The 27,452-nt window shown below is 41.7% G+C and overlaps 1 protein-coding gene across 1 annotated transcript in view; it reads right to left on the bottom strand.

The window, feature by feature from the left end:
- PIK3R1 (phosphoinositide-3-kinase regulatory subunit 1) overlaps positions 1-25,051 on the bottom strand; it is a 58,922-nt gene extending 33,871 nt beyond the window's left edge. The window contains exons 1-2 of the mRNA XM_080573107.1: positions 24,834-25,051; positions 19,781-20,543 (exon numbers count right to left, since the gene is read on the bottom strand). Of these exons, the coding sequence (XP_080429233.1) occupies positions 19,781-20,114 (334 nt within the window). The 5' untranslated portion in view covers positions 20,115-20,543; positions 24,834-25,051. The remainder of the gene's footprint in view (positions 1-19,780; positions 20,544-24,833) is intronic.
- Positions 25,052-27,452: the final 2,401 nt, after the last annotated feature.

Genomic DNA, 27,452 nt, shown 5'->3' with positions numbered 1-27,452 from the left:
AAGAAATCTGGGGTCTCCTTACCCTTCTGACACAAGAAAATCAATACTTGTCAGAGAGCTGTTGCATTAATCATTAAAAAATCATCTAAGACAAAACAGAATGAAAGTTCAGACAGAAAGAAAGAAAAGACAGGCTGTGTCTGGCTTCAGGAAAACTCAGCTGCACAAATGTGCAGAAAATATAAAACCACCAAGCAACAGCAGTGTAGAATACTATATTCCTTCATAATAGTTTAATACTTCTAATAGTGACTGCTAATCATGTTTCACACCTATTAATTTAATGTTTCATAAAGCCCTATTTGTATTATCTGTTGAAAGGGAAGTGATACTGTCTGTACTGGGCAGGAATTCTGTACATAATATTCCATCAGATTAAACCTCAGTAACTTTATGAATTATGAGCTGTCAGGCACTTTTCTCATCTGCGGCAGAATATACTTCTTAGAAATAGGAGCTATAAATAAGACAACAGATGTTCTTTGTTGGCTTCAACTGAAGCACGGATAATTTTTAAAAAGCAGACCGTAGTTAGGACCTGTAAAGACAGTATTTTGCTTCCCTCTATGGGTGAGTTTTTGCAGTACTCATTTTTAAACTATAACTGAGGTTAGGATTTGAAATGGCTGCAACTATGTCCAAATAGTTTTAGCAAAATTGGAGAAACAGGAAGCCCTGTTCTAGGGAAAAACTACACAAGTTATGAAAAAAGTATTAAGTAGAACACATTCTGTCTTGCAGTTCACTGCACTGCAATGCCATACACAATGCTTGAACTGCTTTGCAGAAGAAACCTCCCTACAAACTGAAGGAAATGGGAAAAGTACTTGTTTATTCAACTGTCTTTCAAAGTGTTGCCAGGCAAGCAGAAACAGTAAAATAAGAAATAAGCAAGAATGTAGTAAAAGAACATGCCTTTCTGCTTCTAAGTAAAGGAGGGCATCCAGTGAGCTGAGATGCTCATGCCAAGCACCGCTGGAGCTACACACCAAGCGCGCAGGGAGTGGGGTCCCTCACTGCTGGTCTGGGAAAGGTGCATCTCACCTCCTTCCAGTACTATGGAGCACAGGGCATGGCTAAAGGCTTCCCACACCTCTCTCAGGGTTCGCAGGCTGATGGCTATTTCCACCTTACCCATATTTCTCACAGATCACCCTGAGTGACTCACAGGTAGCAGGGTTCTCACAGCCCCTAACTATCACCTGTTTAAGCAGAGAAGCAGGTTAACACCTCTAAACCGAGCAAGCCAGTAGTCCTCTGAGCATGATTCTGAAGACAGAGAATGAAAACATTTTAAGGAGTTAACACCTACTGTTCATGTCCTGTTGATATCTGCAGGTTCCCCGCTGGTAGTTTGCAGTTAGAGAGATACTGGCAGATTACAGTTAAAACATGGCGTGGGTACCCAGTTACCACATCCCGAAAAACAAGGTTTAAGATCACAGAGGTGACAGTAAGGAGTGGAAGGTACAGGGGGGACCAAGAAGGTACAGGGAGGACCAGCGAAGTGCAGAACACTGCCTTTTTCATCAAGAGAGGGTCCTGTACATTCCCTCCTCCTTCAGGATGGCAGTTCCATGGCTAGAACAGAGCTGAGATCCAGAAAAAAAAAATTAAAAAATCAGCAATTCTGCCCAATTCTCCTCAGAGATACCCACTGCCAATGAAAAACTTAGCATTCCAGCTTCTGGCAGTGCTTTTGTTTGAAACCATACACAACACCACGAAGGAAAAGCTACGACACCGAATATGCAAGCATACTGTGTCTAAGCGTGGGCGTGAGGACAAAGCGTGTTCCACTAACATCTGCATCTCGTGACCTACTTAACTGGTTCCCTGTGCAACTTGCAGGGTTATTATTGTCATTAAACATCCAGATTGCAGCAGTAATACCTAGAAGTCCTTATCGGAATCGGAACAAACCTGTGATAGTTCTGTTCAAACAAAGCCTCCCTTATGATTAGCCAAGCAATCTCTTAGAATTCATACCAGTTGCTCTACTAACCTTTCTGCAAACTCTACCTCCTCTTTCCCAAAGATATTAAAGCCCTGGAGTTCTACTAACTTCTGCATTTTGGTCTTTTTTTTTTTTTTTAAATAACCAGTGAAATCCTTGCAAAAAGTGTATTTTAAATAGACTACATGTAAGTTAATACATTTACACAATATTTTACTCTACAAAAAGGTTCTGTCTGCTGCCTGTTATACTTCACAGACAGAAACAAAACTACATTTAAAGAGCACCAAGATCACAATGTCAAGCACTCAAAACTTTCAATTTTTTTTTGTCTTTTGACACCATAACCTTTTTCCCATGAAATTACTCTGCTTGTTTCAGCACACAACGTTTAGCTTGCAAGGGATAGAACCCAGCTGAATAGTTGAGGTACTTATTACCTTGAGCATTATCCAGATTGTGAATGGACACTTGGTCTTCTAGTAGGCTCTTATTTTCCCGTTTACTTCCCTCTCCAAACGCAAGTTCTCTATCATTTCATGTCCAACTCAGTTTGCCATGAAAGAGTACTTTGTTCCACAACTTGTTCTCTAACTCTTCAGAACAAGTGAGGAAGGAAATACATACTCGGTTCCTGGAAATTTTGTCACTCACAAGAGAGAGACAGCTGCCTGTCTTTTAAGGGAAGGAATGCTGAGGTCCATGTCAAGAAGCACTTGAAAATTTTGGTTCTGGCCAGCCACCACCATCTTCTACCTTTTCTGGACAAGGCTGTGGAGAGTGTGATGGCAAGATGACTTCAATGACCTCCATGATGAAAAGCTTTACAGATAATGCCAAGTTCCCTTGCTGGTCTTCTCAGACATTTGGCCCTTTTCACCTAAAAAAGCACTGATATGTTTCCTTCAAAATGGCTGGGCAGTAACCTACTAAGATTACTAACTCAGTTCTCTTCCCACATAACTATGATGACGGTTAGTAGTGGAGCTCCAGCAGCATCTTGTCTTTGTAACAGAAACAGGACTGCAGGATAGACATTCAGTATGAGATACTAGGGAAACTGGAACTCTCTCCGGAATGATCTGTCTCACCTGTAATGGATCCTTGTTCCTTACTGCTGTTTCTTTCGTATTTTTTTGGTTTTACTACCATGATTTTTTTATTTTTACTTTTTTTATGCAAGGCTATCACTGGTTTGTGATAATGACTCTACCTGAGAAGCATATTTTAAAACACTCTTTCTATTCAGTAATCAGAATACGTTAAACTTCAGGACAGCATTTTATTTTGCTCTGAAAGAATACTTTATTTTGCTACCTTTTTTTCTGTGAAGAAACTAAGGTAGGAGGACACAATAAATCACTTTCTATAGGCAAGCAATCTAGAGGAAAAGAATAAGCTCTTCATTACTGCAAGAAAAAGATAATGTGTATTACTGTGCTTGAGAAGTCAAGTTGTTTAGATCTGGAAGATTTACATAAAAGTACTGGCAGAAACTGCTGACAGATAAAAGCCAAAACAGTTCCTTCATCTTGGGAATTATGGGAAACATAAGTACACAGAAAGTTAAAAATAATGAGTGTACAGCAGTCACACAGAAGAAAAAGCAAACAATGGTAACAGTAATCCAGCATCAGAAGGATTTTTTTTTTTTTTAAATTCTGGAAACTAACATATTTCAAATCAAGTCTTTTTCCTCCTTTAAAAAAAAAAGTTTAGGGCTCTATCTGAAGGGCAATCTTTTAAGAAAGTAAAACTGGGTTAATCCTTACAGCCATTAAACCATTCGCTCATCTGACACAAATACAGAAACAACAAATTTATTCCTGCACTGTATCTACGGAGAGTTAATCCCACATTCGTCTTTAATTTCAGATGAAGAAGAAAATTCTCAGCCTTTATAATAATAGATTCTCTGACCCATATCATACACCTGTCTAGGTTTCTCTCCATAGCAATATTAATGTTGATTTCTCATCACCACTATATGTTACACTGTTGAGATGCTATACAAAAAGGATATCATGGAATATGAAGTACAAGCACTTACTGAATGAACTTAAAGACCTCTTTTCCATAAATCACTGTTTGTTCCCACTGCACTGCTAACTTTAATTTAGATCTTAGCAGTTAAAGCTGTGAACTAATTTCACGGATCTTTACAAAGCAATCAGGGTCTCAACTGGCTGGTTAACTGCAACAGGACAAAGAACTTTATTTGTGTACTGTCTAGCACATGATGTTGCAGAAATTCATGCAGTGTAAAATTTATTTATGGGAAGTGTTAAAAAAATCGATAAGAACAACAAAGATAATATAAATGAAAAGCTAGCATGAAAAATTGGCCATGTTATTTTACATTATCTGCAAAGACTGAAGTCAAGGGTAAGAAGGTATGGAAAAGGATTTCAGTTTGCATTGGTAGTATTCATTTGCAAAAATGTAGAAGCAATAGGCAAAGCCTGTCTTTAAGAAAACCCTTAGAATGAACTAAGCATTGAACTCTGATAAAGCCTTGCGCAACCTCCATGAAAGCCTACAGTATTAAAGCATTTCTTAAGGTCTAAATCAAAGAAATGTGTCCCTTTTGAAAATAAGTAGTATCATGGGAAGAAGTGAGGATGAAGTAGGAGTAGAACAGGCTGAAATAACTGCAAAAACAATCTCTACGTGGTCTTGGAAAGCCTAAAATGGAGAAGAGCTGAGCAGAGAAAAATAAATAAATAAATGCATCTGGTTACAAGCTGACATGTCTCCTGTGATTTTTAACTCGTGCTTAAATGAAAGCTGCTGTTCCAGAGAAGACACCAGGGAGGCAGAAGCTCACTTTATGTCCTCTGCAAAGACTCATAGGTGAGAAAGCAGCACTCTGACCTCCCTGCTTCCCTTCCCTTCTTCGCTGCTGCCACTGGACGTTCTCCATCTTCTCTAGTGAAACTTCATGGGGAGCAGAATCAGGCCTTAATGCTGTCTCTGAACTTAGGGGAGTACTGAGTATATAAATGAGCATTACACTAATATGCTGTATAGTTAAGTGCTGCAAGTATACCATGTTTCTAAGGGTCACACACAGACACAAAAGTTTGTCCACCATCCTGATCCTGGCCATGAAGTTAGCTGCTCTTCTAACACATCCACATCTGAAAATATAATGGCACTATCAATACCTCTATCTGCATTTTCACATAGGCACAGAGAGCACTTAAAGCTACAGACACTCAGTTGTTTCAGAATGTTGATTGTAGGGTACAATAAAAAAGTAAAAATATATTCCTAAATTGCACAAGCTGTGATCAAACATGTGAAAAGGTCCTCCGGCTATGACTCAGCAAGAAACCAATGGAGGTATGTGAGGCTGAAAGACTTTTGGCTGGATGGAATATGCCTTCTTCCACACTGGCCAGCAAACACTGGGAACTATTTTGCCAAAAGGCCAGGCATACACAGGTTTTTTCCTGCTATCCTCCTAAGTTTAAAAAAAAAAAAAGTAACAAAAATAAAAAGGAACTCTTACATGTCTGTTTCTGTTACTGTGCTCCAGAGGAATTCCTTCGTCATCATCTTGCCAAAGAAAGAACCAGAGTTACCTTTATTTGACCCTAAACAGAAAAACACACCTCTTCCCCTTTTTATTTTACATTTTAAAGGAAAGAATATCAATGATTTTTTTCTTTTTTTTTTTTTTAAATGTGGGCCATGCCAAGAAGCAAAACGATGGCTCACTTGATTCCCAGATGGAGAATCCTTCCAGAAAACTAGTTCCCTGTCGAGAACAGAAGGAAGAGGAATGCATACATTTTAAACTGACCTGATTTTTCTAACAGACTTATGACTCCCTGTTTTTGAGGGTACTTGCCTGCTACATCAGAACAAGCATCTCTCTACCCATCCCTCCTTCTAGTTTTACCCTTCCAAACTTGGGTATACAACCCTAAAAACTTGCATCATAATTAGCTCAGCCATGGTATCTTCTTTACTGAGGCACCTACAAGATAAAGTTCCTCAAAAATAGTAAATACAGCAGACAGCTGGTATAACTCACCTAAGCCTTACTACCACCAAGTATGTAATTCCTGCAGGACTAAGAAACCCTTCACAGGAGCCCGTCACCTCCCAAAGGGTTCTAATATTTCATGCTAAACGTGCCATGAATGTGCCATTAATAGCCTCTTTAAGAGAGATCACTTTGAGCAATCGTCTAAATCTAGGTCTTGTTTAAAGGGAAACACTTTTTTTTTTTGCTTTTTTTTTTCTAGACAGCATATTTCTTGATTTCTCAGGGGAGCTAGCCCTGCTGCTTCTCTTTTTCTTGCATTTCAGTACATCAGTCAGCCTTCCACCAGTCAGCTTCCCACATCTCAAACAATGTTCTCAAACTGGGAAGTCTTAGGAGACAAAGCGAAGCGACTGGGTATTCTCATGGCATTCAGTCGGGAAAAAATAATGCAAAGCACTAGGTGAATACGCTGATCTGTGCTGCCAGAGGTTGCAAAGGGACCTGACTGGAGGGAGAAAGTGTGAAGCCATAGGTGTAGACTCCTCTGGATGCACATATACTCAACTTGCTGGGTTTCTGTTTCCAAAACCTTGGAGGATTCCAAACAGCTATGTATAGATTGGTTTTTGGTGGTGGTGGTGTTGGTTTTTTTCCCCCTGCAAAACAGCTGCAAGTTACATATCATAAAATTGCAGGCAGAAATTTACATATACTGAGAGTCAATACTGTATTCATACAAAAAACCAATCAAGACTAAGAGCAAATTTCCTGGGTGCTGATGTGTCCACTTATGCCATCATCTGACAGTGCTTTGTATAGGAAGCTGCCTTTTTCCTTATTTTTTTTTTTTACTTCTTTAATTTGAAACAAGATAAGCGTGGGCTAAAGATTTCTGACAGGCCACAAACAGGTGACCAAATCACATTTAACGTGACAGAAAACTCTAGATTTTCTGAAATATTGTTTGTCCTAAAATGAGAAAACTTCATGCTTTTACTTCTGAATGGCTATCAACCTGAGCCCAATAGAACAAATTGGAACCACATTGAAGTCTACTTTTCCTGCTTGCTTTATCGCTTCACCATGCTTTATGCACATTACATGTTCTCTCTTTCTCTCTCAGCATTTGGTCTCTTTTTCCTTCTGGCATTCTGTAATCCTGCCAACCGATGAGCTTTGCTTTTAATAAATAGATCTGCCAACTTAAACACCAGTCTCCTAAGGCAATCAAATAATGAAACACACATGTATGTACTTGCACGTAATCTGTCAAATACCTCTATAGCCCACTACAAACGATTTTTGCAATACAGGGTTTTCATAGGAGCATGCTTTCATACACCCTTGGTTTTCAAAGATCAAATGGAGTGGTTCTTCACAGTCCTGTGTTTTGTTTGTATATACAGATGTAATGGCCTGCAGATTACATATCACTATTTAGAAGGCACATGAGATATGAAAAAATAAGAATACAAAGGATGTGCAGGCAACTTCCTATGAAATAAGAATATTTTCAATTTTTCCATCTTGGTGTAGAGGTCTTGTACAACACATCACAGATTCCTCCACAGCAGAACACTCTTTCCATGTCTTTTGTGTGTCTGGTAAATTAATGAACAACCAGTCAAGAATACGTTTCCTACCTCCTGCATTACTCATTTATCATCTGCATTGACACTCTCTTAATTTCCACCTTCTAAACTAGTATTTCCCTAAAGAGAAATCTAATGTATGTTGCTAGTAATAGAGTTATCCAGGAAAAAAACTTTGTCACACCGGGATGAAGTTGCATTGCCATACTTCTTGATTAAATAAGGCTGCAGTTTACAGCATGGCAGAATAATGAAGGTTGAAAAAATATCTTTCAAGTATTCAAGTTATTGACTGGTATTAGAAAAGTAGTATTAGGTTTCAAGTACTATAATTTCCCACACAACTTGGCATAATTTGGAAAAATTCCTACATTGTTTCCATTAATCACAACTACAATACAATGAAAAAAAGCAAAACTACTGGACATACATCGTAAAAATGTAGAGCAAAAGGTATTTAAAATGTGTATGGCTCTAATGCACATATTTCAATTACAAGACGTGCTCTACATTTACATTGAAGTGTTGAGAATTTGAAACTTCAAATTCTCAGAATCAGGAAAAAATTGAGACACCACTAAATGTCACCACATCTGTTCAATGTGAGCACTCACATTCTAGTCATTTTTTTTTGCTTTTGATGCTTATACTTGGATTCCAGCTGGTGGAGCTGGATGATGCAGGGAGAGGTACGCCAGTAAAATTTGATTGCTCTGCAAGAAATCCTCTCAGACTCCCAGTACTCGGCAGCTGAAGCCAGCGGTGGAGCGAGTAGACAGTACTTGTTCGTTTTGACAAATGAAACCTTACGCTATCAAGCCTAAAACAGTTCTGGTTCTTGGTTTTGGTTATCTTAATGAACATTTAACCAAAATTTTATTTGAGTTCTGTCCCCAGAATCAGCTTTTTGCAATGCTTTTCTACATGACCTCCCTATTATGAGAGGACTAAACTTAAAAGCTTAATAAAATCTTAAAATGGTAGTTACTTTTTCCTCCTTATTTTTGGGCTGCCTTATTCCTCACAAGAATTATGATGCTACTTTTACTCACAACAGAGTCTTGAAGGTGACTTAGTACTTGTGAAGCTCTGTGAAAGTATTATCAGCAATACTGCTGGGACAAGCACACGAGGCAATGAAGAAATCTGTTTCTAGAGAGGAGAATACTGTGAAGAAAAGGGGGCTTAAGACCACAAACTAACAACCAGAATGAAGCAATTCTCTTCCAGTGAAGACCTCTAAAATGAGCAAAGCAAGCACGAGAGGGAAAAGGGGTCAAGGACCTACGCAATTAAAAATTTCACACAGTATCAGACTTCACACACTGTAAGAAGCTGTAATTACAGGTACAAACGCAAGTTTTAAATGCATAGTTTTGCAATCTTAATGATCTCCTCATACAGTGTGCAATTCACTGTATACATGCACATGCACCATGGTAATAAACCTCCATATTTATCTTAAATGTAATAATTTGTTACAATAACAGGATATCGAATTAAAAATGTCACCATACCATTTTGTCACTTTTAAGAAACCTGCATTACTGTCACACTAGCTACCCAAACAAGCAACCCTGAGAAAAAAATAGCCTTGCCAAAGCAGCATGGAACAAGTTTTTCACTTGTGTTAGGGAAGATGACTGAATATAATGGAAGAAGATAGCCTGGTGAAAAAAGTCTCTACGCTGTCATCACCAAATACTATGAAGTGTCCATCCCCTCTCCTCCCCCCAAATTGAGACATTTTTACTACTGAATTTGCAACTCTTTTTATAATGGACATACAAATGGCTAAAAAGTAATATCACCGCCATTAAGTATGTACTAAAGAGAGGAGTCTGGACAAGTTAGAAACATGCTTAAAATCATCTAAAAGTTATGAGCTTGATACAGGAACTACCGAGTGAAATTCCATGCCCTGTGTTAGTGGAGGAGCTCAGACAAGATGATCATAGTAGTGTTTCTGTTCCATCTCTTCACAATCCGTGAAAGTACAGTCAGAGAACGTCCTTTACAGCAGTGCTTAGTGTGTAGTATTCCATGCACATTCATATTATATGCAATTTGGTATACTGAAAAAAGAGAATTTCTGCAGAACAGAGCTAGCATAATTATAGCATTTGTGCTCCAAACCCTAAAGGCAATGGGAATTTTGTCCAAGAGAAATGAGAGAAAGAACTGTGGGATTTGTCCCACTGCTACTAAAGCCTGACTGTAGGTCTGACCTTGTGCTTTCTGAAGTCAGAATTGGTTTTGCCACCAATTTAAGGGAAAGTAGAGTAGCAGCCTGCTGCTTCTTGTAAGAATAAGTCTTTTAAGTAAATAAAAAGTACTGTATTTACAAGAATAGCAGTTCTTTAAAATAATCTTACTTTTACTTTGCATCCAAAGGGATTTTGAATAAAACTCTTTAATACTCTGCTTAGAAGAGAACAGCTCTCATTAACAAGCATGGGCATGTTACATCTAAACTACCAGACAATCTACCACAGCATTTGATTGACTGGCTGTTTAGATCAAACAGACAATGAACAGGAAAAAAAATGAAACCATTCTCATCTTATTGGTGTGTTCTTTCTGTGTCATAATAAAACCCTAGATATTTGTCTTAGAGGAAACATCTGGAGAAAAAGCACAACAGTTGGTAACTGTCTTCCCCTTTTTTGCTGAACTGCACATGCAACTCAAGTCCTGTGTCTTAAGTCACCGGGGGGAAGCACCCCAACGCGCTACCCTTTTCAGTGCAAGTTTTAGTATCAGGGTCAGAAGGGACTTTTCACTAGCTCTGTGAGACTAGTACAGTCCCAAGCAGTGATCAGTGTTATGTGCAACAGATGAGTGCCAAATGTTCCTCTATTGGACAGTCAGAATCCTCCCAAAACCCAGAACACAGTCTAAAGAAGCAGGACTTCATGCTAGTTGCCCTGTAGTAAACACTGTTAAAGTCATGACTTACTATAACAAAGCAAAACAAACAAACAAAAAAGTGTCCTGATACTAATGGGATTTTGAAAATCCCTGATTTTACATATAAGACTGCAGCTTACACAGGCTAACAAAAGGGTCTTGGAGTTGTCAGCACTAAGTCTGAACCCAAGAGGAAGTTAGAAAAGCATGAAAGCGGTGGGGAATGCACATTGATCTTTCAACCAATGGTAATAAATTATAAATTCAGCAGAGCAAAGAGAATTCATACCCCTGTGCCCTTGTGGACCCCTAACTAAGCGAACAGAGGTCCTTTATCCCCAGATATTTGATATGAAAGTTTTGCTACTGACTGTTTTGAATATGAGTTCCTTGACACTTTCTCTATTGAACAGGCCAGACTGTGGGGACCTTTGTTCTCAGAACCGGCTTACACTGGAACAAAAGACCTCCCTAAATCTTTCTTTCCATAAGAAAATTGCTTATGTAGGCTAACGAGCAACTATGTTATTCTGGCTTTGGAACAACTGAATAGATTCGGACTGGCAAGAATATAGTCTACATTATACTCAAACATCTGTACAGATTCAACTCCAAAGTACCCAAGATAACTCATTTCAAAATGTCAAGGGATGACTTTTTCTGACGTTTCTCTCAAGGGAAAGAGTATATTGCAAATAATGCAATAAATATGAAACAAAGAATGAAAGACTGTTACAGTAAGAGGCACAGAGCAACCAAATCCAAAGCCAAGAACTTGATGTTTCAGTGGAGCTCCCAAATGGCACCAACCCATCACAGAAGACCTATACATCCCCCACACACAGACAGCTCTGGGACCTGTGCTTCACAGACACAGGAGACCACGGGAGCGGAGCACACCTCACTGCATCCCACCCGTATCCTAATGGCTTACAGCTCTTTGCAGACCAAGGCAGGTTAGAGACCCCTCAGGTGTGCACCACCAAGTAGGAGGAAAGCAGGAAATCACAGAAGGCTTTGCAATTGCCTCTGTCAGTCCTCACCTGCACCAAGCAGCTGTGTCACGGTGAGGTAACAATTCGTGGCTACACCTGCAAGCACAACAGACATTTTCACTTCTCCATTCAAACGCAGCACATTAAAAATTAAGAATTAGCAACAGAGGACTTGAATCATCATGGTGTTACACACCATGTGAAAGTAGGAAAAGGACTGCAAATCTTTGCCCTTAACTGCTTATTTCTGGAATATTTCTGGGTAGAAAGATAATGAAAACAGACACAGCCGTGCAACCTTATCTATCACTGTGTATAATTAGTGGTTTCTTTCATTAATTCCCTAATTAAAGTGCTTTGGTCTACCTCCAGCCAAAAGCAGCTCAGGAAGAGAGGGCTTGGAGATGAAATAGTAACTTCACAAATTAAAAGCCCAGCCCTTGACACAGACTATTTGAGAAGAAAGCATAATACTCTTTGAAACATGGGTCTACCCTGTTTGGTACTGTTTAGAAGTCCTTCCCCAAGACTAATCCTCCATGCTCATCAGTCCTCTACAAAATGTTATCCAAGTGGGATCAGGACATCGAGGATGAAATCAATGACTCAAGTTTTCTCTTGTACCCCAGCAAATAAATTTCACTGTTATATTTGTAAACAAGACACGTAAAACTCATACAGCCATGCCTCCTGGGAGGTAGGTTCCCTCCTTGGACTACAGAGCTCACTTTGCACTACACTCCCTCCTTTCCCATCTAGCTATAGCACAGGAGTGCTGGAACATGCTGCATCAGACATATCTAGTCCTACAGGAAAGGAGGAGCAAGGAAGAGACTCGTGAACGACATCAACCTGATATGCTCAGCTGAAATAGCTGAGTATCAGGCAGAACCTTTACATTTTTGAGTGCGCATGCTTTTTTTAGAAGGAAGCATTGAATAGTAGGAAGGGTTAACGTCACATCTGGTCTTCCAAAATAGAGTAACACAATACAAAATCAGTCTAGTTTAAGCCTTGCTTCTCTGTTGCCCAGAGCTGAACGGCACAGAACAGAACTAACTGCCTTCTTTCAGCAGGTCTGCCTGCTACAGGAACATCTTCCCATCCTGGACACTACTGAGTGACCTGCCAGCATGGATGGAAAACTGCATGTTTAGACCTAAAAAAGGTAGATCTCCCTTCTTGTCCTCGATATCCATGGTCTCTACTGAAAAAGCAACCTCAGACATTAGCCTCTGGGAAATGCTCTAACCCAGCAAATGATGCCAAACACATATGAATGCATCCAGTGAATTATACAAGCAAATTGTTCAACTGCTAGCTGAACTGTTGAAGACCTTTTCCACCTTTCATGCCATAGCATGCCACAGCAGTTTTGAAGTACAAGATAGTCCTAAGAGATATTTTGAAGAGTACAAACCATACGCAATCACATCTTCCCCTAGCTCATGGTAGTAGCATGCTTTGGAAACTCTGTCCTGAGGACTTTTGATTTTAGATCTTTATTACCTCCTAATGAGGTGTCAGTCTATGTATCATTTTCACATCTTGTCTTGTATGTAAGCTATGCACCCTTTTTAAAAAATGGAATATAAATAAAGAATACTGTCTAAGTGCTGCTCTCCTAGACCGTTGCATACAGCATTCAGATAAGACTGAACAAAAAGCAGTGAAGTTAGTACAGAAATTTATACCTGCCAACGCTTTACCAAGAGACTCCAGGCAATGTTCAAGAATGTGAAAATTTCTGTAGCAAAGTGCAAAAAAGAAACACATACCTAACAAGAAAGCAAAACAAAATAAAAACAAAAATAAGTACTGTCACTGATGAAAATACAAAGTAGGATTGTTTTTAGACATATACTTTGCTAAAAGTAAGAACAGAAGTTAGTAAGTTTTAACCATAGTTATTACTTCAAAAAAAAATCCAAATTTTCTCTTTAAGTTCTCTTAAGTACCTAGAGTCTCACCAAATTATTCTCAGGACTTAAAATCCTTCTCCAGTTGAATTCCTTTTTAAAATCCTGTAATTCCCTTCACCATTCTTAGCTATTAAAATAAAGCAGTTCTTTGTATTGTAGCCTTCAGATTGATTTCACGGATGTTCATCATGGAAAGTAGCTTTGGAGCAAGACACAGATGTGAAAGAGCGCATAGCCAGCTGTAGTTACAACACCTGTGTTCTTTCACACAAGAAAATCTGGATGTGTATATGGCATCACACAACTATTTAAGTGGGCATGGCTGTTTGCTTGGGGTGCAGAATGATCCATTCTTGGCAAATATATAGCAGCATGTGTTGCTGAAACTAACAAACTGATGTTATCATATGCAAACCTGAGTAAGAACTATTTGCTAAGCAGTGGGTTTTTTTTCAGATGTTCCTGGATCACAGCTAAAAGAACAGATTGAGATAATTCCAGTTGAGAGGAGTAGGCTACTTCACCTTTGCCTTGTTTTGTATCTTGCCCCAGGAAGATTTGTGTCATCAAGAGGTATTAAAATACTGAATCTGTATTACAGAAGGTTAAAGAAATTCCAGCAAAATCACTCAACCCGATGCCCCTTTTGTAACTATAGAAAGGTGTATCAAAATGAGTGCAATACAAAACAGATAAATTTCTTATAGCAACAAAATAGTAGTGTATTGCTTCCAGTTTCTTAAAATATGTGAGGAAAGGCAGTATTTTTTAAAGTAATTGATACAGATGGGGAAAAAGGGAAAAAAAAAAAAAAAGACATTTCAGCCACACGAGCCTATTCAGATCTGAAGTCATCCCCGAGGAACATGAGGAGCTTCTGTGTGCCCCAAGTGATATAATTTTTCTCCAGAAATAGCGACTGGTAAGTAAAACAAAACATTTTCTCCCACACAACATGGAAGACAGTGGTTGTGAAGCTCCTTCCTTCCTCTTGCTTCTTTCCTCCTCTACCAGCAGGTGGGGCCAAGCATCAACCATGAACTTGCCCAGGTCTCACTGTTAATGTGAACACTAACTAGCATTTTTAATTCCAGCTCTGGGCTCATTGTGGTGCTCACAAAAACTATTTTGGTTACTATCACCCTGCTCTTACCACTAAAAAAAAAATAAAAAAATAAAAATGCTTTGTCTCACTTCAATACAGCTTGCAAAATATTTGTTTTCATTAGTGGTAAAACCAGATGGTAAGAGCTCTGTTTTCAGAGACGCACCGATCTCGCAGTTTGAAATTTGCCTCATACGCTGAGAAACGTGACCATGAGAAAGCTGGTGAGTTTTTCTGGAAGGAACTTGCCCTATTTCTCACTGCAAGTGAAAATCCACCAGCTTTGAAAGTTTGTGACCGTGGGGCATTCTGACGACTCCAGCCAAACAAAGGCTTGCTCTCTAACTGGGCTTTTTAGAATAAGTCCGAGGACCCTGGATTGAGTGGCAAATACATTTACCAAATGAGATAGTGACTCATCACTTCACCCCATAATTTCCTTTTTCCATGTGCCTGAATCAGGAGAGATGACTCTTCTCTTCCCAGCTGAGGCTCCAGGCTCGCTGCATTCCACTTACTATTGTCCCCCCTACTTCACAAATGTAAATAATTTTCAGAAATTCAATCTCTCTACTGGCTTTATAGCAAAATTAAATGCAGAAGCAAATTCTACAGCATATTCAGTTCAACCATGCACAAACGGTTTTCTGCTCTCTGTCAGTTTGGATCCTTGTCAGACATTGCATAACCCGGTCTTTGAAAGGAAAGAGTTTCCAAATGTTCCGTCATTATCTTTGTCTAAGTCACTGATCTATATCTGTTCAAGGAGAAAAGTAAAGAAGGCTGCTGGTTTTTTTTGTTTGTTTGTTTTAAATTTATGGTATAGTTTCATCATAAGAAGGAAGAGCTTCTGATTATTTTTAGGCTCTAAAACAGCTCAAATGGTATGAAGTGTCAGCAAACACAACCCTTTTAAGTTACACAGGAAGTTGCAGGAAGCTCCAAAACATCAAAATAGAAAAACTTCACATGAAGCTCTCTTTTGCCTTCTGCAAACCAACCTTCATTTAAAAGTGAGAATTGAGCATTCCAAGCGAAATCTGGAAGTATTTCGGTCAATTAATCAAGGCTTTATACACCAAACCCTGTTTAAAATCAGCTTTCAGAAATGTGGTAGAGAAACAACACTAAGAAACAAAGTACACAGCCATATCAGTCTGAATAAAAGTTCAGAAAACTCAGCTGGACTCAGAACAAATTATGCATTTTTCATTTTCAAAAGGAGTCGTGTGAAATGGGGCTAAGTAAGAAAAATCAGCCCTATGTAGCTGCAATGTAAAAAAAAAAAATCAAGATAAAAAGAAGAATTTGTCATATCAAGTCTCAGTCACATCAACTTCAGGGGCTCTGGAGGGGAGCATGAAGATGACCCTTTGCTGGGTCTCCATGCTGGAAGTGCCTTTGACCCCTCCAGTGGCAGCCATTCACCCTGCCTTGGTGGGAGATGCAGCATGGGAGAAAATGCTGGGGCACCGAGAACCTCACACCAACTATACAAATTAAGTCTGCCTTTTGGTAGCTCTGACCCACACCAAGCCTAAAACTGAAAGGCGCTAGAGACTTCCTGGGGCCCCCTTATTTTCACATCTTTTCAGATGCAATTAAAAAAAAAAAAAAAAACAACCCACCAACGAAAACAAATTCAGACTAAATCTACCTGTTCATTGACAAACTTAAGGGGAAGACAGACAAAAAATGCAATGGTCCTAGAATTTCCTTCTAGTATCCTCACTTCTGGTTTGATCAGTTTATTCCAGCAATTTAAATGGGTTATCGATAAAATAAAAATCTGGAGAAAGATTTGACCTAGGTTTTAGAATGAGTAAGTTAATGTTTTAACAGAATTTGACACCATTGGTAGTTTTATTTGCTTTCAAATTAGCTTCTAATATTTAAAAGACCTTTCTATTTATAATTAAGACTGATAGCATAAGACAAGCCTGACGAACAGCTCTGCCCATGTTACCAGCCCCATTGATGTCATGCTTGATTAGGTGCCTGCAGTTACTTGCATCTGAGTGCTTGCAGCACTGTGAACACTGGCAGCATTTTGCCTAAATATTGCAAGTTTGATCTAAAACAAAAGAATCTGAACATTGGTGAGCAGGTGACCACACTTGAAAAGACTGGGAGAAAACATTCAGAATAAATATCGAAGTATTAGAGATTAATGAAATTATTAGAAAGTAATTTCTTTTGAAAATATATACGCATATGGTAAAATTAAAAGAACTTGCACAATTAAATATAAATTCTTAAAATCTCCAGTTCAGTTTCTGATATTCTTATTCACCACATACACACATAGGTATGTACAGAATCGACTCTTCACAGACTGACAAAAGTATACAGATCACAAATAACTAAGATACATTTAAGAAGTCTGTTTCCAGTTCCCCATTAATTTGTCATTTTGATACACAACAGTTTCAAATCATCAAGCACTGAAAATATAAACTTGACTGTATTTGGTCAAGCAAGTTTCATACTACGCATTAATTTATTTGAAATACACTCCCAGGGTGTAGAGACAAGTATCATCCTGGGAAGAATCTTTTGGCCCACTGCCCGTGACATTGGCTGCTGGACAATATTAACTGCGCTATTCCCTGCACCATATTTTATATGCAGAAACAGCACAGCACCCTGAAAGTCAGATGTACATTGCTATATTATTCTTGTCTTTAACTGAACTATATTTTTTTCTGCACCTCTGGTTTCATCATAGACATAATTTTTTGTATTATTTTGCTCAATTAAAAATTCTACCTTCTTTATTTATTTTTAATAACATTCTCTCCATGCACTTCTCATGTTTGTTCTAATATTTGAAGCACTCTCTGCCTTAGTTCTTTGCTACAAAAAGAGCTGTGAAAAGACACTTCAAATTAGTGTTCCCAGTTTCTTTTAAATTATTTTAAAATTAAATACATGATTTTAAAAATAATTATACCTATCTCTTGAGCCATCTTGAGTTCAAATTTCAATGCTTCCCCTACTTCTCGTTGAGGAGGGTCTAATCCCTGCTGCTAAAGCATTAGCGAGTGTGCCTAGCCATTTACATAGAGTTCGGAATCTTAAATTCAAAAAAGGTATGGGAACTTATATATATTAATCAGAAAAATACATGGTTGTAAGCTCATTCTTAAAAATGTTGGAGCATGGCAGGATCATGCATGCAGACTTCATCTGAGGTTAAGATTCCCAGTTAAATTAGCACATTTTCTTGTTTCAGATCCCCACAGTCCCAAAATATTAAGAATAAGCACATGTAAATAGTACTCTGTTCTCAAGGCAATAAAATTCAGATTAGGAGAGAACTAGTCACTGAGGCTTGGGGCAGTGTCTAATCCCATGGAAGCAGAAGAGGGCATATTTCAGCAGAGCTCCCCAAAACCTGCAGCAGGGTTTCACAGGAGAGCAACTCCCAGCAGCCAAAGCTTCCAGAAACATCTGTTATGAACACAAACCCAAGGCAGGCTCGGAAACGGAGATTAACACCAGGACTTCTCATCGCAGTGCTGTGGCCAGCTCACAGCATGGAGCTGAGAATGGGAGCACCAACCAAGCATGAGCACAGAGCCCAGGCGAGTTACAAAGCACTGCTGGAAGTTCAAGGCATTAAATGCATCAAAGCCTCAGGTGATGGTTACCTCACTGCAGCAGGCACATGTGAAGAAATCAGATTTTCCTTCCACCCTCTGCCTCTCCAAATGACCTGCCAGTGCTGAGCTGTCTATCCAAAGAGCAATGGTTATCCTGCAGCTACATGCGATGGAGGCAACCACCTCAGCAGGTGGGTTAAGAGAGAAAGCAAACTTTATCTGATCAGCACATGCTAATATCTAAATTGGGGAATTATCAAAGAAGAAGTTCTCTTTCAAATGCAAATATCCCATTTTCCGAAGCAATCAGATGAGGAACCATGAGACTTGTGTGACCAGAGGCTGAAGGTTCGAGGACAGCAAGACCTAAAATGCCAAAACACACCCTTCTGGCTCCTGTCTGGGTGTACATACACCATTGTTAGGATGAAGGCATTATACACTTACAAGCTATTCTTGAGTGTTTAAGGATATTGCTGTCCTAAACAGTTCAGGTCTACTCCTTATTAAGTCCCCACCAATATGGAAACACTTCTTCCAGGTTTCCACTTCGTTGCCACATACAGTTTTCTATATTTCTGCTCTTATCTCTGTTGATTATCAACACAGCCAAATACGAGATTGTAACAGGTGATGTTGCAAACATTTTTAGGGAGGCAGGGAGCGACAATACTATTCAGGACCATGGTGTCACTGTGAGAATAAGCCACATACTGTCACTTGTATTTTCTATGGCTCGAAATACTGAGAATTTAAAGCATTAAACGTTGAAGCAGTATGAATCACTCTAGATTTTTGAGAAGTGAAAGGCCAACATAAAATCCATCCTAAGCTGCACGTGGCTTGTTTATACGTAAAATTCTAATATCTCAGTGTCAATCAACAAAGCAGACAAATCACTTTGACGAGGGCTTTTAAATTTTGTTTTTAAATCTACACCTTTTCCAATTCTTATGTCTTTCTTCTGCTAACAGGAGAATTCTAATCAAATTCTGTCTGTGCTCTGTCCAACATACTGCTGCAAACGTAGGTTAGAATGCGATTTATGTTTAAACAAAGGAAGATACTTCCTTTGTTTATATAAGTGCTATTTTAATACTGCATGCCCTACCCTGAAACAGACAAAATTAAATATGAATTTCTCTTTATCATCACTCTATTGTTCATTTTTAAATACCTACTCTCACTTTTAACGCCACATGAAAACCTCCGTGACAAAGTACATAAACAGTATGTTCCTATCAAATCTTCTCTTGTTGGCAAGAGAGTTACGTGCAATTTGTACCACCAGATTCACGAAGAAATTTCTTAGCAGTGAGTTTGATGAACCGCTGAAGGAAATGTGTCCATCAGATTCTTGGAAACATAAAATAAACAGTAATCTGCTCATTCTCCATTTAAGCCTTTGCAGTTGTGGATTTTAAGTATACCTTTACACCTGTAAGATGTAGCTCACAGTAAGGCACTGCAGCGACCAGTAACTGAGGCAAAGCACATGAGATCACAAAGTATATGAGCTAAATGTTATAAGCACGCATAATTCTTCATTGACTGAAATGAGGCAGGCACTACAAAAGCCTGACCAGCATGTGCTGTACACACATATATACAGTCATATAAGGCAATGAAACAAGAATATCTGAAAAATGTGAAAGACAAATGCGCACACACACACACCTTCTGAGAACAGTACTAACCTTGTTGCTCACTCTCCGCTTCAGCTTTTGCAGGACTTGGTGCGACAGGAAGGGGTCGAGGAGGACGAGGCTTTGGAGTTGGGGGAGATATTTTTTTTCTTCCAATGTATTCTACATAAGTTCCTGGGAAATCCCCCCTCTCCCCTGTGGTTTCATTAAAGCCATTTAACCAACCAATCTCTTCAGGCTTGGCTTCTTCCCCTTCACTGAATCCAAGTGCTAGTAAGGTACCTTTATTCACAGTTAATATATCTCCTAAGTGCAAGTCAATGTCTTCTTCTCGCTCTTTCTTGTAGTCATATAGAGCTCTGTATTGATATCCTTCAGCACTCATCTTGGCAAATGGTTTAACATTCACAAGTGTTACTAAACAGTATCAAAATGCAATTGTCCAGTTATTTTTATGTACAGGTAGATTCAAGATGTACTAAATGTGATAATAAAAATGTCAATAGCAATGTCTAAGTAATAAAATCCACCAGAGAATCAAAAAGCACCAGGATCTACTATTTCACTACTGATGTTTTTAATTCATGCATTTATTTTAAGTCAATGTCTGTTGCAGAAGAATGTGTTCCACTTCTTCTATGTCTAGCAGAATTCTTCCAGTTAGTTCCTTTTCTGAGCTTGCTGGCAATTCTGGGTCTCCATACTCAAGTTCAGCTGATTGTTGTAACCAGTCACACCTTCTTCTGATGAACTTGCCATAGACTGCACACGTACCTCAAATATTCTGCCACGGAACTCTGCATGCATGCTCTTCCTGTAAAGAGAAGAGAAAACTGGTATAGTCATTTCAAGTTCTCTTGATGCTTGTGAACTTGTGATTCTGCTCACGCTTTAAGCTTTCTGTAACCCTGACAGGGATTGTGTGTCCCCCAAAAGAGCCCTGAACAACACTCAAAAAAATGCAACCTCACACATACACACATACAAATCTGTCAGCTAATGCTCACACTTTCATAAAGGATATGTCTAATGACGAACCAAATTTCCATCCCTGCAGTACAAGACATGCTGCTACATATTGCCTGTTTCCTTCTTGGTGGCTTATTGCTACTGAACTCTCTGAGAGCGAGAGGGCTAAGCCCTCGAGGTATCCCTGCCAGGGCAGTATCTAACCTGGCAGGAAGGTTTCACTCGTAATCTCCCCGAAGACACACAGCCGCAACCCCTGCCCACAAAAGGTCTGCCAGGACAGAGGTGGAGCTCACTGCAATTAGTGCTGACGCACCCAGTGCCGGGGTACTCGACCTCCTGCTGCCGATGCAGAAACCATGCAACAACCTCCAACCCAAAAACTGTATCCCCAAAAGCTAGCGGAGGGAGGGATCTTTCTGTAACATGTGAGAGAAACAGAATGTCTGAAATGCTTTTACTGGATGGGCACCATACTTCTTAAAAAAGAGGGCCTTCTCCACTCCCGCACCATCCAGATGCTATTTAATGTGTTTACAGTAAAACATTGAAAAAGCAACCAGCAACTGAAATGGGCACACCCAGACCACCTAAGCAGCACTAGCAGGAGGAAGGTATCAGGGTGTATGCTTAAATTACACTACAGGCAAGAGACTACAGGCCTAAGCGTTTGACTCAAGGTTGCCCGACTATAAAGGGAAAACATGATTAAAAAAAAAAATAAATTTAGAAAACAGTAGTTTAAAGACATATAGAACAGTGAAAGTTTTCTAAACATTACTTCAACTGTTACTCATTTTCATCTACTTAAAAAGTCAAGCCCAATCATAACTCGAAACACTACCCTGGGAACCAGAAAGTGCTAGCTATTCAAAAGTGCATTGAAACTCCTAAACTGCAGCTGAATAAAAGACCTGAGGGGGCTACCTAATACCAGTAGGTAAAATATTAACTGCATACTGTATACTTAATGCCACAGAAGGCTGATTTTTTTTTTTTAAGTAGCACTCTCACACTGTAAAGGGACAAGAGTAGACAGGGCTGGAATAGGGAACCTCTGACAGCAATTTTCCACACTGTTTTCTCTAACGTCTCAGTCATCAAGCCATTGGAAAAGCGCTACTCAAAAAGCTAAAAAGCGCTTGTAAGAACGTATATGGGCTTCCCTTTTCAGTGCATGGCCTGATCCCTATTTGTATGGGGCTCCTCTTCAGTCCATCAGGTCTAAATATAATTCCCTACAGGTTGTTACGCAACAACTCTTGTAACAGAACACATAAGAAAGTCTTGCAAGTTCTTGAAGAACTTCCTTATCATCCACTGCAACCAGTTTTGCTGTAGGAAAGAATATTCTGAGTCTGAATTAGACTTCTCATTTAAAAAAAAGCCTACACACATGTATGTATTCAAAAAATTTTCCAATCTATCCATAAGAACTACGCATCCAGCTCCCACCAAAATTTTAATGAGAAACTTCTATAGCCACTTCTGAACACCCAAACTATGTGCCTTAACACACATACTACCAAGCACCACAGACTCCAAAATTAACATGAAGAGAATTTCCCTGATATTTATTTTGCCTTTTCTACCAGAAGGAAGTGTACAGACATTAACTGGAAAGGAAAAAAAAAGGGAGGGGGGGACAACGATGACAAATCTACAGCACAAGTATCAATTAAATTGTACAGAAGTCGTTCCAAAAGCATGGGTTCCTCTCATAGAGCAAGGAAACAAAAGACACTTTCACAACTTGGATTTCAATGTTGGGGCTAATCTAAATGTTTCCCATCAAAACCAACAATGCACAGCAAAACCTGCTAGAAAATTACTACTTCTACTATATTAAATATTCTGAAATATTTATTCTTTTTAAGAAAGGTTCAACAAGTGCTCTGCTACAACTACTCATTTTACTCCTACTGCCTACAGGCATTTTGGCTGCTAACCAAATAAGTCTTCTAAACACTGCATAATTTAACTGACTTGACCTACTCCTCTGATCTTTTATTATCAAATGTATCACAGCAACTTTATGTCCAGATATTTAAAATGAATACTTGTACATCTTGCACTTGATCTGACAATGCAGAATTTGTCATGCTGTAAGAAAATGTCTGTGACAGTTTTGAAGCATATCTTTAAAAATAACTCAAAACCTAGATCAGAGAGAACAAAAGGTGTGATTTACTTGCATGCTAGAACAACTCAATGCAGTGCTGGCAGCAAAGCTTCCCTAAACCCATCCTCCCCAGGATGCAGAGCTGCAGCACTGGTCTGCACATACCGCCCAGCACCGCTCTTGGTACAGCGTCCCCCACATCCTGTCTCCTGACTGACCTATGGCATGTGTACCTTTTTATGTGCTCAATACCTGTGAAGTCCCAGAACGGAGTGTGACTCAGACCCCAAGAACCTTGCAGACAGCCCTAAAGCACATGGATGAGCAAGTAGTATTTCTCCATAGCAGCCTGGTAACACTGCAGTGTCTCCAAACAGCCCTCTTTGATAGTTCTTCATTTTCTGCTCTGTTAAGATTCTGTATAAACATACTCCCTTTACTCCAAGTGGACTTACACGGTCTCTACCCTCAGACATTTTGAGTCAAACTGATTTAAGCTGATTACTCTTAAAATAAATAGCTCGGAGACATCTTAAGTACAGGGGAAAAAACAAACCAAACACTTTAGGCAAGAAACATTGTTGCATTTGAGATGATGCATTACTGGATTTCCAGTTGGCGGGTGGAATGGAAAAGGAGGAAGAAGTATTGTAAGAGAATCAAATGCTCATTTGTTTTTTATTTACTGTCTAAGAGCTTGATCCCAATGAAAGATTCCCGACTTCAGGCAGAATTCTGGTCTTTCAACAGAATGGTTTATGTTGTGCATATCAACAGCTATGAACTTTGACATTCACCAGAAAGTTGCAAGAGGTTCACGTAGATTTAAGTAGTAAAGGAAGGGGACGTGAAAGCGTCCCCTCTACCCCTCTTTCTGCCCCTGTTAAAAACGATGGCTGGCTCCAACCCCACTGGTACCCAAGCATTTCCCCTCACACTGGCACTCCTTTGGGGACTGAGAAGAAAAAAAGTTTTTACTCGGTGAACCCACACCACTGCCAGCCCAACCAGAGGGGCATTTGTGGGTGTTACTGATCCTGCACCCCTGGATAAGACAGCAAAGACTTTCTTTAAAATTAGTGAATTTAATAACCACAGCTCCTAGTAACGTCACCTCTCTCGCACTTGTGATCCCCCTAATGCTTACTCCAAAGACTTCCAGTAACTCCCCTTGCACAGGTACTGTGGGGTTTGGCGATGGAAGTTCAGGTACCGCACTTCGGGCGGCACTGAAGCAACGGGAACCTGCCTGCCACCGGGGGACCTGGCTGGGAGGCTGGCTGCTCTCCCCACTAGGTGTCCGCACACCTGTAACTCTCTAACTCCAGCCTCGGCTGTCCCTGAAGTGCGATGCTGCCGCTCTCCGAGAGGAGATGGCCGAGGCAAGCACCACCCCGGAGCGCGATTTTCCGCAGGACAGCGAGGTCCGTGATATAAGTATTCCTAATACTTCGTTATTTAAGCCTTTAACCAACTTCCAGCCTCAGAGAGGGAGTTTTTAAGCCCGTGGGATCTCTGAACCGAACAAGTCCAAACCAAGAAGCACCACAGAGCACGTCCCGCTCCCAACCCCTCACAGCCCTCACAGGAGCTGCACGGCCACGCGGGCGGGCTGGGGGGCGCCGAGGCCGCTTCCGAAAAGCCGGCTCCAACTACGGCCGTACGCGGGGCCGGGCTCCACACCGGACCCCCAGGGGCTCGGGGCTGCGGCGGGGACGGAGCCGCCCCGGGAGAGAGCCGGCAGCGCTCCGCCGGGGGGCATCCCGGCCCCGCCGCCGCCTGCCGGCCTCACCCCGCGCCCCGGCACCGCCGGCGGAGCCCAAGCAGGAAGCGCCGGGCCGGGCCCCGCCGCCGGGAGAAGCTCCGCCGCCGCCGGGGCTCGGCGCCGCCCGCACGGCCACACGGGCGGGCGAGGCGGCGGCACCCCGCTCCGCTCCGCACCGAGCCGCCCTCCCGGCCGGGGCTGCCGGCGGGGCAGCGCCAGGTGAGGCGAGCACAGCGGCTCCGCTTTACCTCAGCAGCAGCAGCGGCGGCGGCGGCGCCTCCCTGCCTTCTCCGGGGCAGCCGCCGCCGCGTCGCTCCGCTCTCCGCAGCCCGTCTGTTCTGTCCCGTGCCGAGCCGTGCCGAGCCGTGCCGAGCCCTTCCCCTCTTCCCCCGGCCGCGCTCGCCGACCCAGTGCTGGGCTGCGCGGTGCCCGCCGCCGCCGCTGCCTCCGCCCCGCCTCCGAGCCGCCCGGCGGCCGCCCCCTGCCTGACGGCGCCTAGGGGCGGTGCTGCTCCTTCGCCGCCGCCCGCCGGGCCCCCGGGACCCGGTGCCGCCGGCCTGGGGCTCGCGGGGGGGGGGGGGCGAGGTGTCCCCCTCGGGGGGCTCCTCCTGCCCTGCCCTGCCCTCCGCTCGCCAACCTTTGGCCGCCCTGAGCCGTCGGGAGCCCGGCGACCGTCCCAAGAGCCTGCCAGCCCCGGCCTAGCGAGAGCAGAGCCGAATGGGCGGGGGTGGTGGCTGTCTGAAGCAGCCCAGATCTCGGGGTGATAGCGTTAATTACCGTCCTGTGGTGCCAAAGTCTGCCGGGCTCCGTGCGGAGCAGAGCGAAATGACATATTCCCTGCCCCAAGGAGTTCGCAATCTAACGTGGATCTGACAGCACGAGGGCGTGACACAGCACCGCGGGGTTGCAGCAGCAGAATCGTGCTGTTGAGGTGTGCGTACTGTGTTCGGACAGGCCTGTATTTATCTCCAGATGCTAAATATGCGTACATATGTTACCGTGAGTCAGTCCTTGTAGGTGTCGCTGTGAAAGGGGAGAAAGTGATTTAGGCCCAGGTGCAACACACGCAGGGAGGTGAGTGCAAGGGCGGCCGTGCAAGAGGCAAGCTGAAGGCTCATCGACGGCAGTGCCGTGGGATGGTGAACACAAGTGCCCAGCATGCCCCGAACAAAAGAAGCTACACGAGAGATATGTAGGCCTTCAAAAGTAAGGACAAGGCATCTGTGGCGCAAATGGGCGCTGCTGTGGTCAAGGGTTCAAAAAGGATGGAGCTCGAACCAGCCAACTTGCTGAAGAGATGGCTTTTGCAGCTGTGCTCACCAGGGGTTTTAGGAAGACAATCTGGGTGTTAAAGAGGTGTATATAAAGATGGTCATGATTCTGAAGGCAGGACATGAAGACACAGGCAAGAGATTTACCTGCTAGGACAGATTACAGGGATCAGGCCTTCTGTGTGGGAAACAGACTGGTGAAGTCTTCTCCAGCCTGAAGTCTCACGATGGAAAGAGAAGTACAAGCTGGCCGGAGGGGAAGGGAAGAGAGCCTGGCTTTCATTTAGCGGCTGGGCAAGTTAGCTTATGGTCTGATCACAGGCAGTTTAGAGAAGAAGTGAGAACAGCTTTACTACAACACACTGTGACAAGTTCTTGTGAAGTACAGTAGAGGTAGTGTGCATTTCTGCAATCTTCATGCTTTTGGAGGTATTTTTGCTGAAAATGTTCTAAGCCAAGAAATTTGGTTGTACTGAGTGTGGAGAAGAAATTGAAATCTCTTATCAGCAATAGTTCCTTTAAAGCATACTCCTCTGTGGCCTCTTCTTTATGCTTTGGAGTCGATTTTTTATTTTTATGTTTTTTTCCCCATTGAGTTCCTAACTTTGCATGCTTCCAAGAGGCACTGGAATATTTCCTGACTCCTATTAATCCTTTCTGCGTTGGTTCATTAGGACTCAGTTCCCTTCAGATCTGCAGATGAGAGAAGATGACAGCTCCTAAGCCCTCTCGGAATAGCAGCACAGATCTGACCACACAAGGGTGTGACAGCACTGGAAGGCTGCAGCCATGGGGTTGCAGGATCCAGTCCCTGGGAAACAGTAAAAATGCTCTCATTAGCCTATCTGGCAATCGAAGCATGCAGAACGCATTTTAAACTAAACAGTCCATTTGGAATACGGACTGGTGTTTGTATGTAAGCAAGAGCATTGCTGTAATTTAATTACTAAACAGTAAAGTGGAAGGTTGTTGAGGGAAGTGACGGCTCTCATCTCTTACATTTTTTCGTGGGATTGAAAATGCAGGCAGAAGCAGAGTTAAGAAAGAATGTTCCGTTTCTTCTGTCCAGACTACTGTCTCTGGCATTTGCTGTTGCTGAGGGCAAAAACAGCATTGATTTTGAAGGGGATTAGACAGACTGGCTGGTTGGAATGCCAGTCCCGGGCACTGGCGTGACAATGGGTATTTAAGGGAACTAAAAACCTCTCGAGTAATGGTTCCCAACTGATGCAGCTAGACTTGTCCCACAGGTGAAAGGCAGAGCTGGAGTTGGTGGCTGCGCTCCCTCCCTGCTGGCATGGCATCCCTCACTGCAAGGGAAAGCCTCCAGGGCAGGGTCAAATGGGCCTCCTTCCTTCTTCCCTTCTCTAGCAGCAGAGCATGCTTTCCTTACCACATTTCCTCCCTGAACTTGACTCTTGAGTTCACCTGAGGCACCTGGCTTGCTTCTTTTTCTCTGTTAAGCAAGGGGAGAAAGAAACCCAGAAGGGAGAAAGTAGGCAGTGCTTACTGTTGGGCCTGGTGTGACTCCTCTACCAAGGTCACTTCAGCTCCCTTTCACCCCCTTCCCCACAGACCCCAGCATCTAGCCAGCGT

This window comes from Anser brachyrhynchus (assembly GCF_964034855.1).
Source record: "Anser brachyrhynchus genome assembly, chromosome: Z".
Lineage (NCBI taxonomy): Eukaryota > Metazoa > Chordata > Aves > Anseriformes > Anatidae > Anser > Anser brachyrhynchus.
Note: the sequence above shows the minus strand (reverse complement) of the source record. Positions and strands in the feature narration are given on the sequence as shown.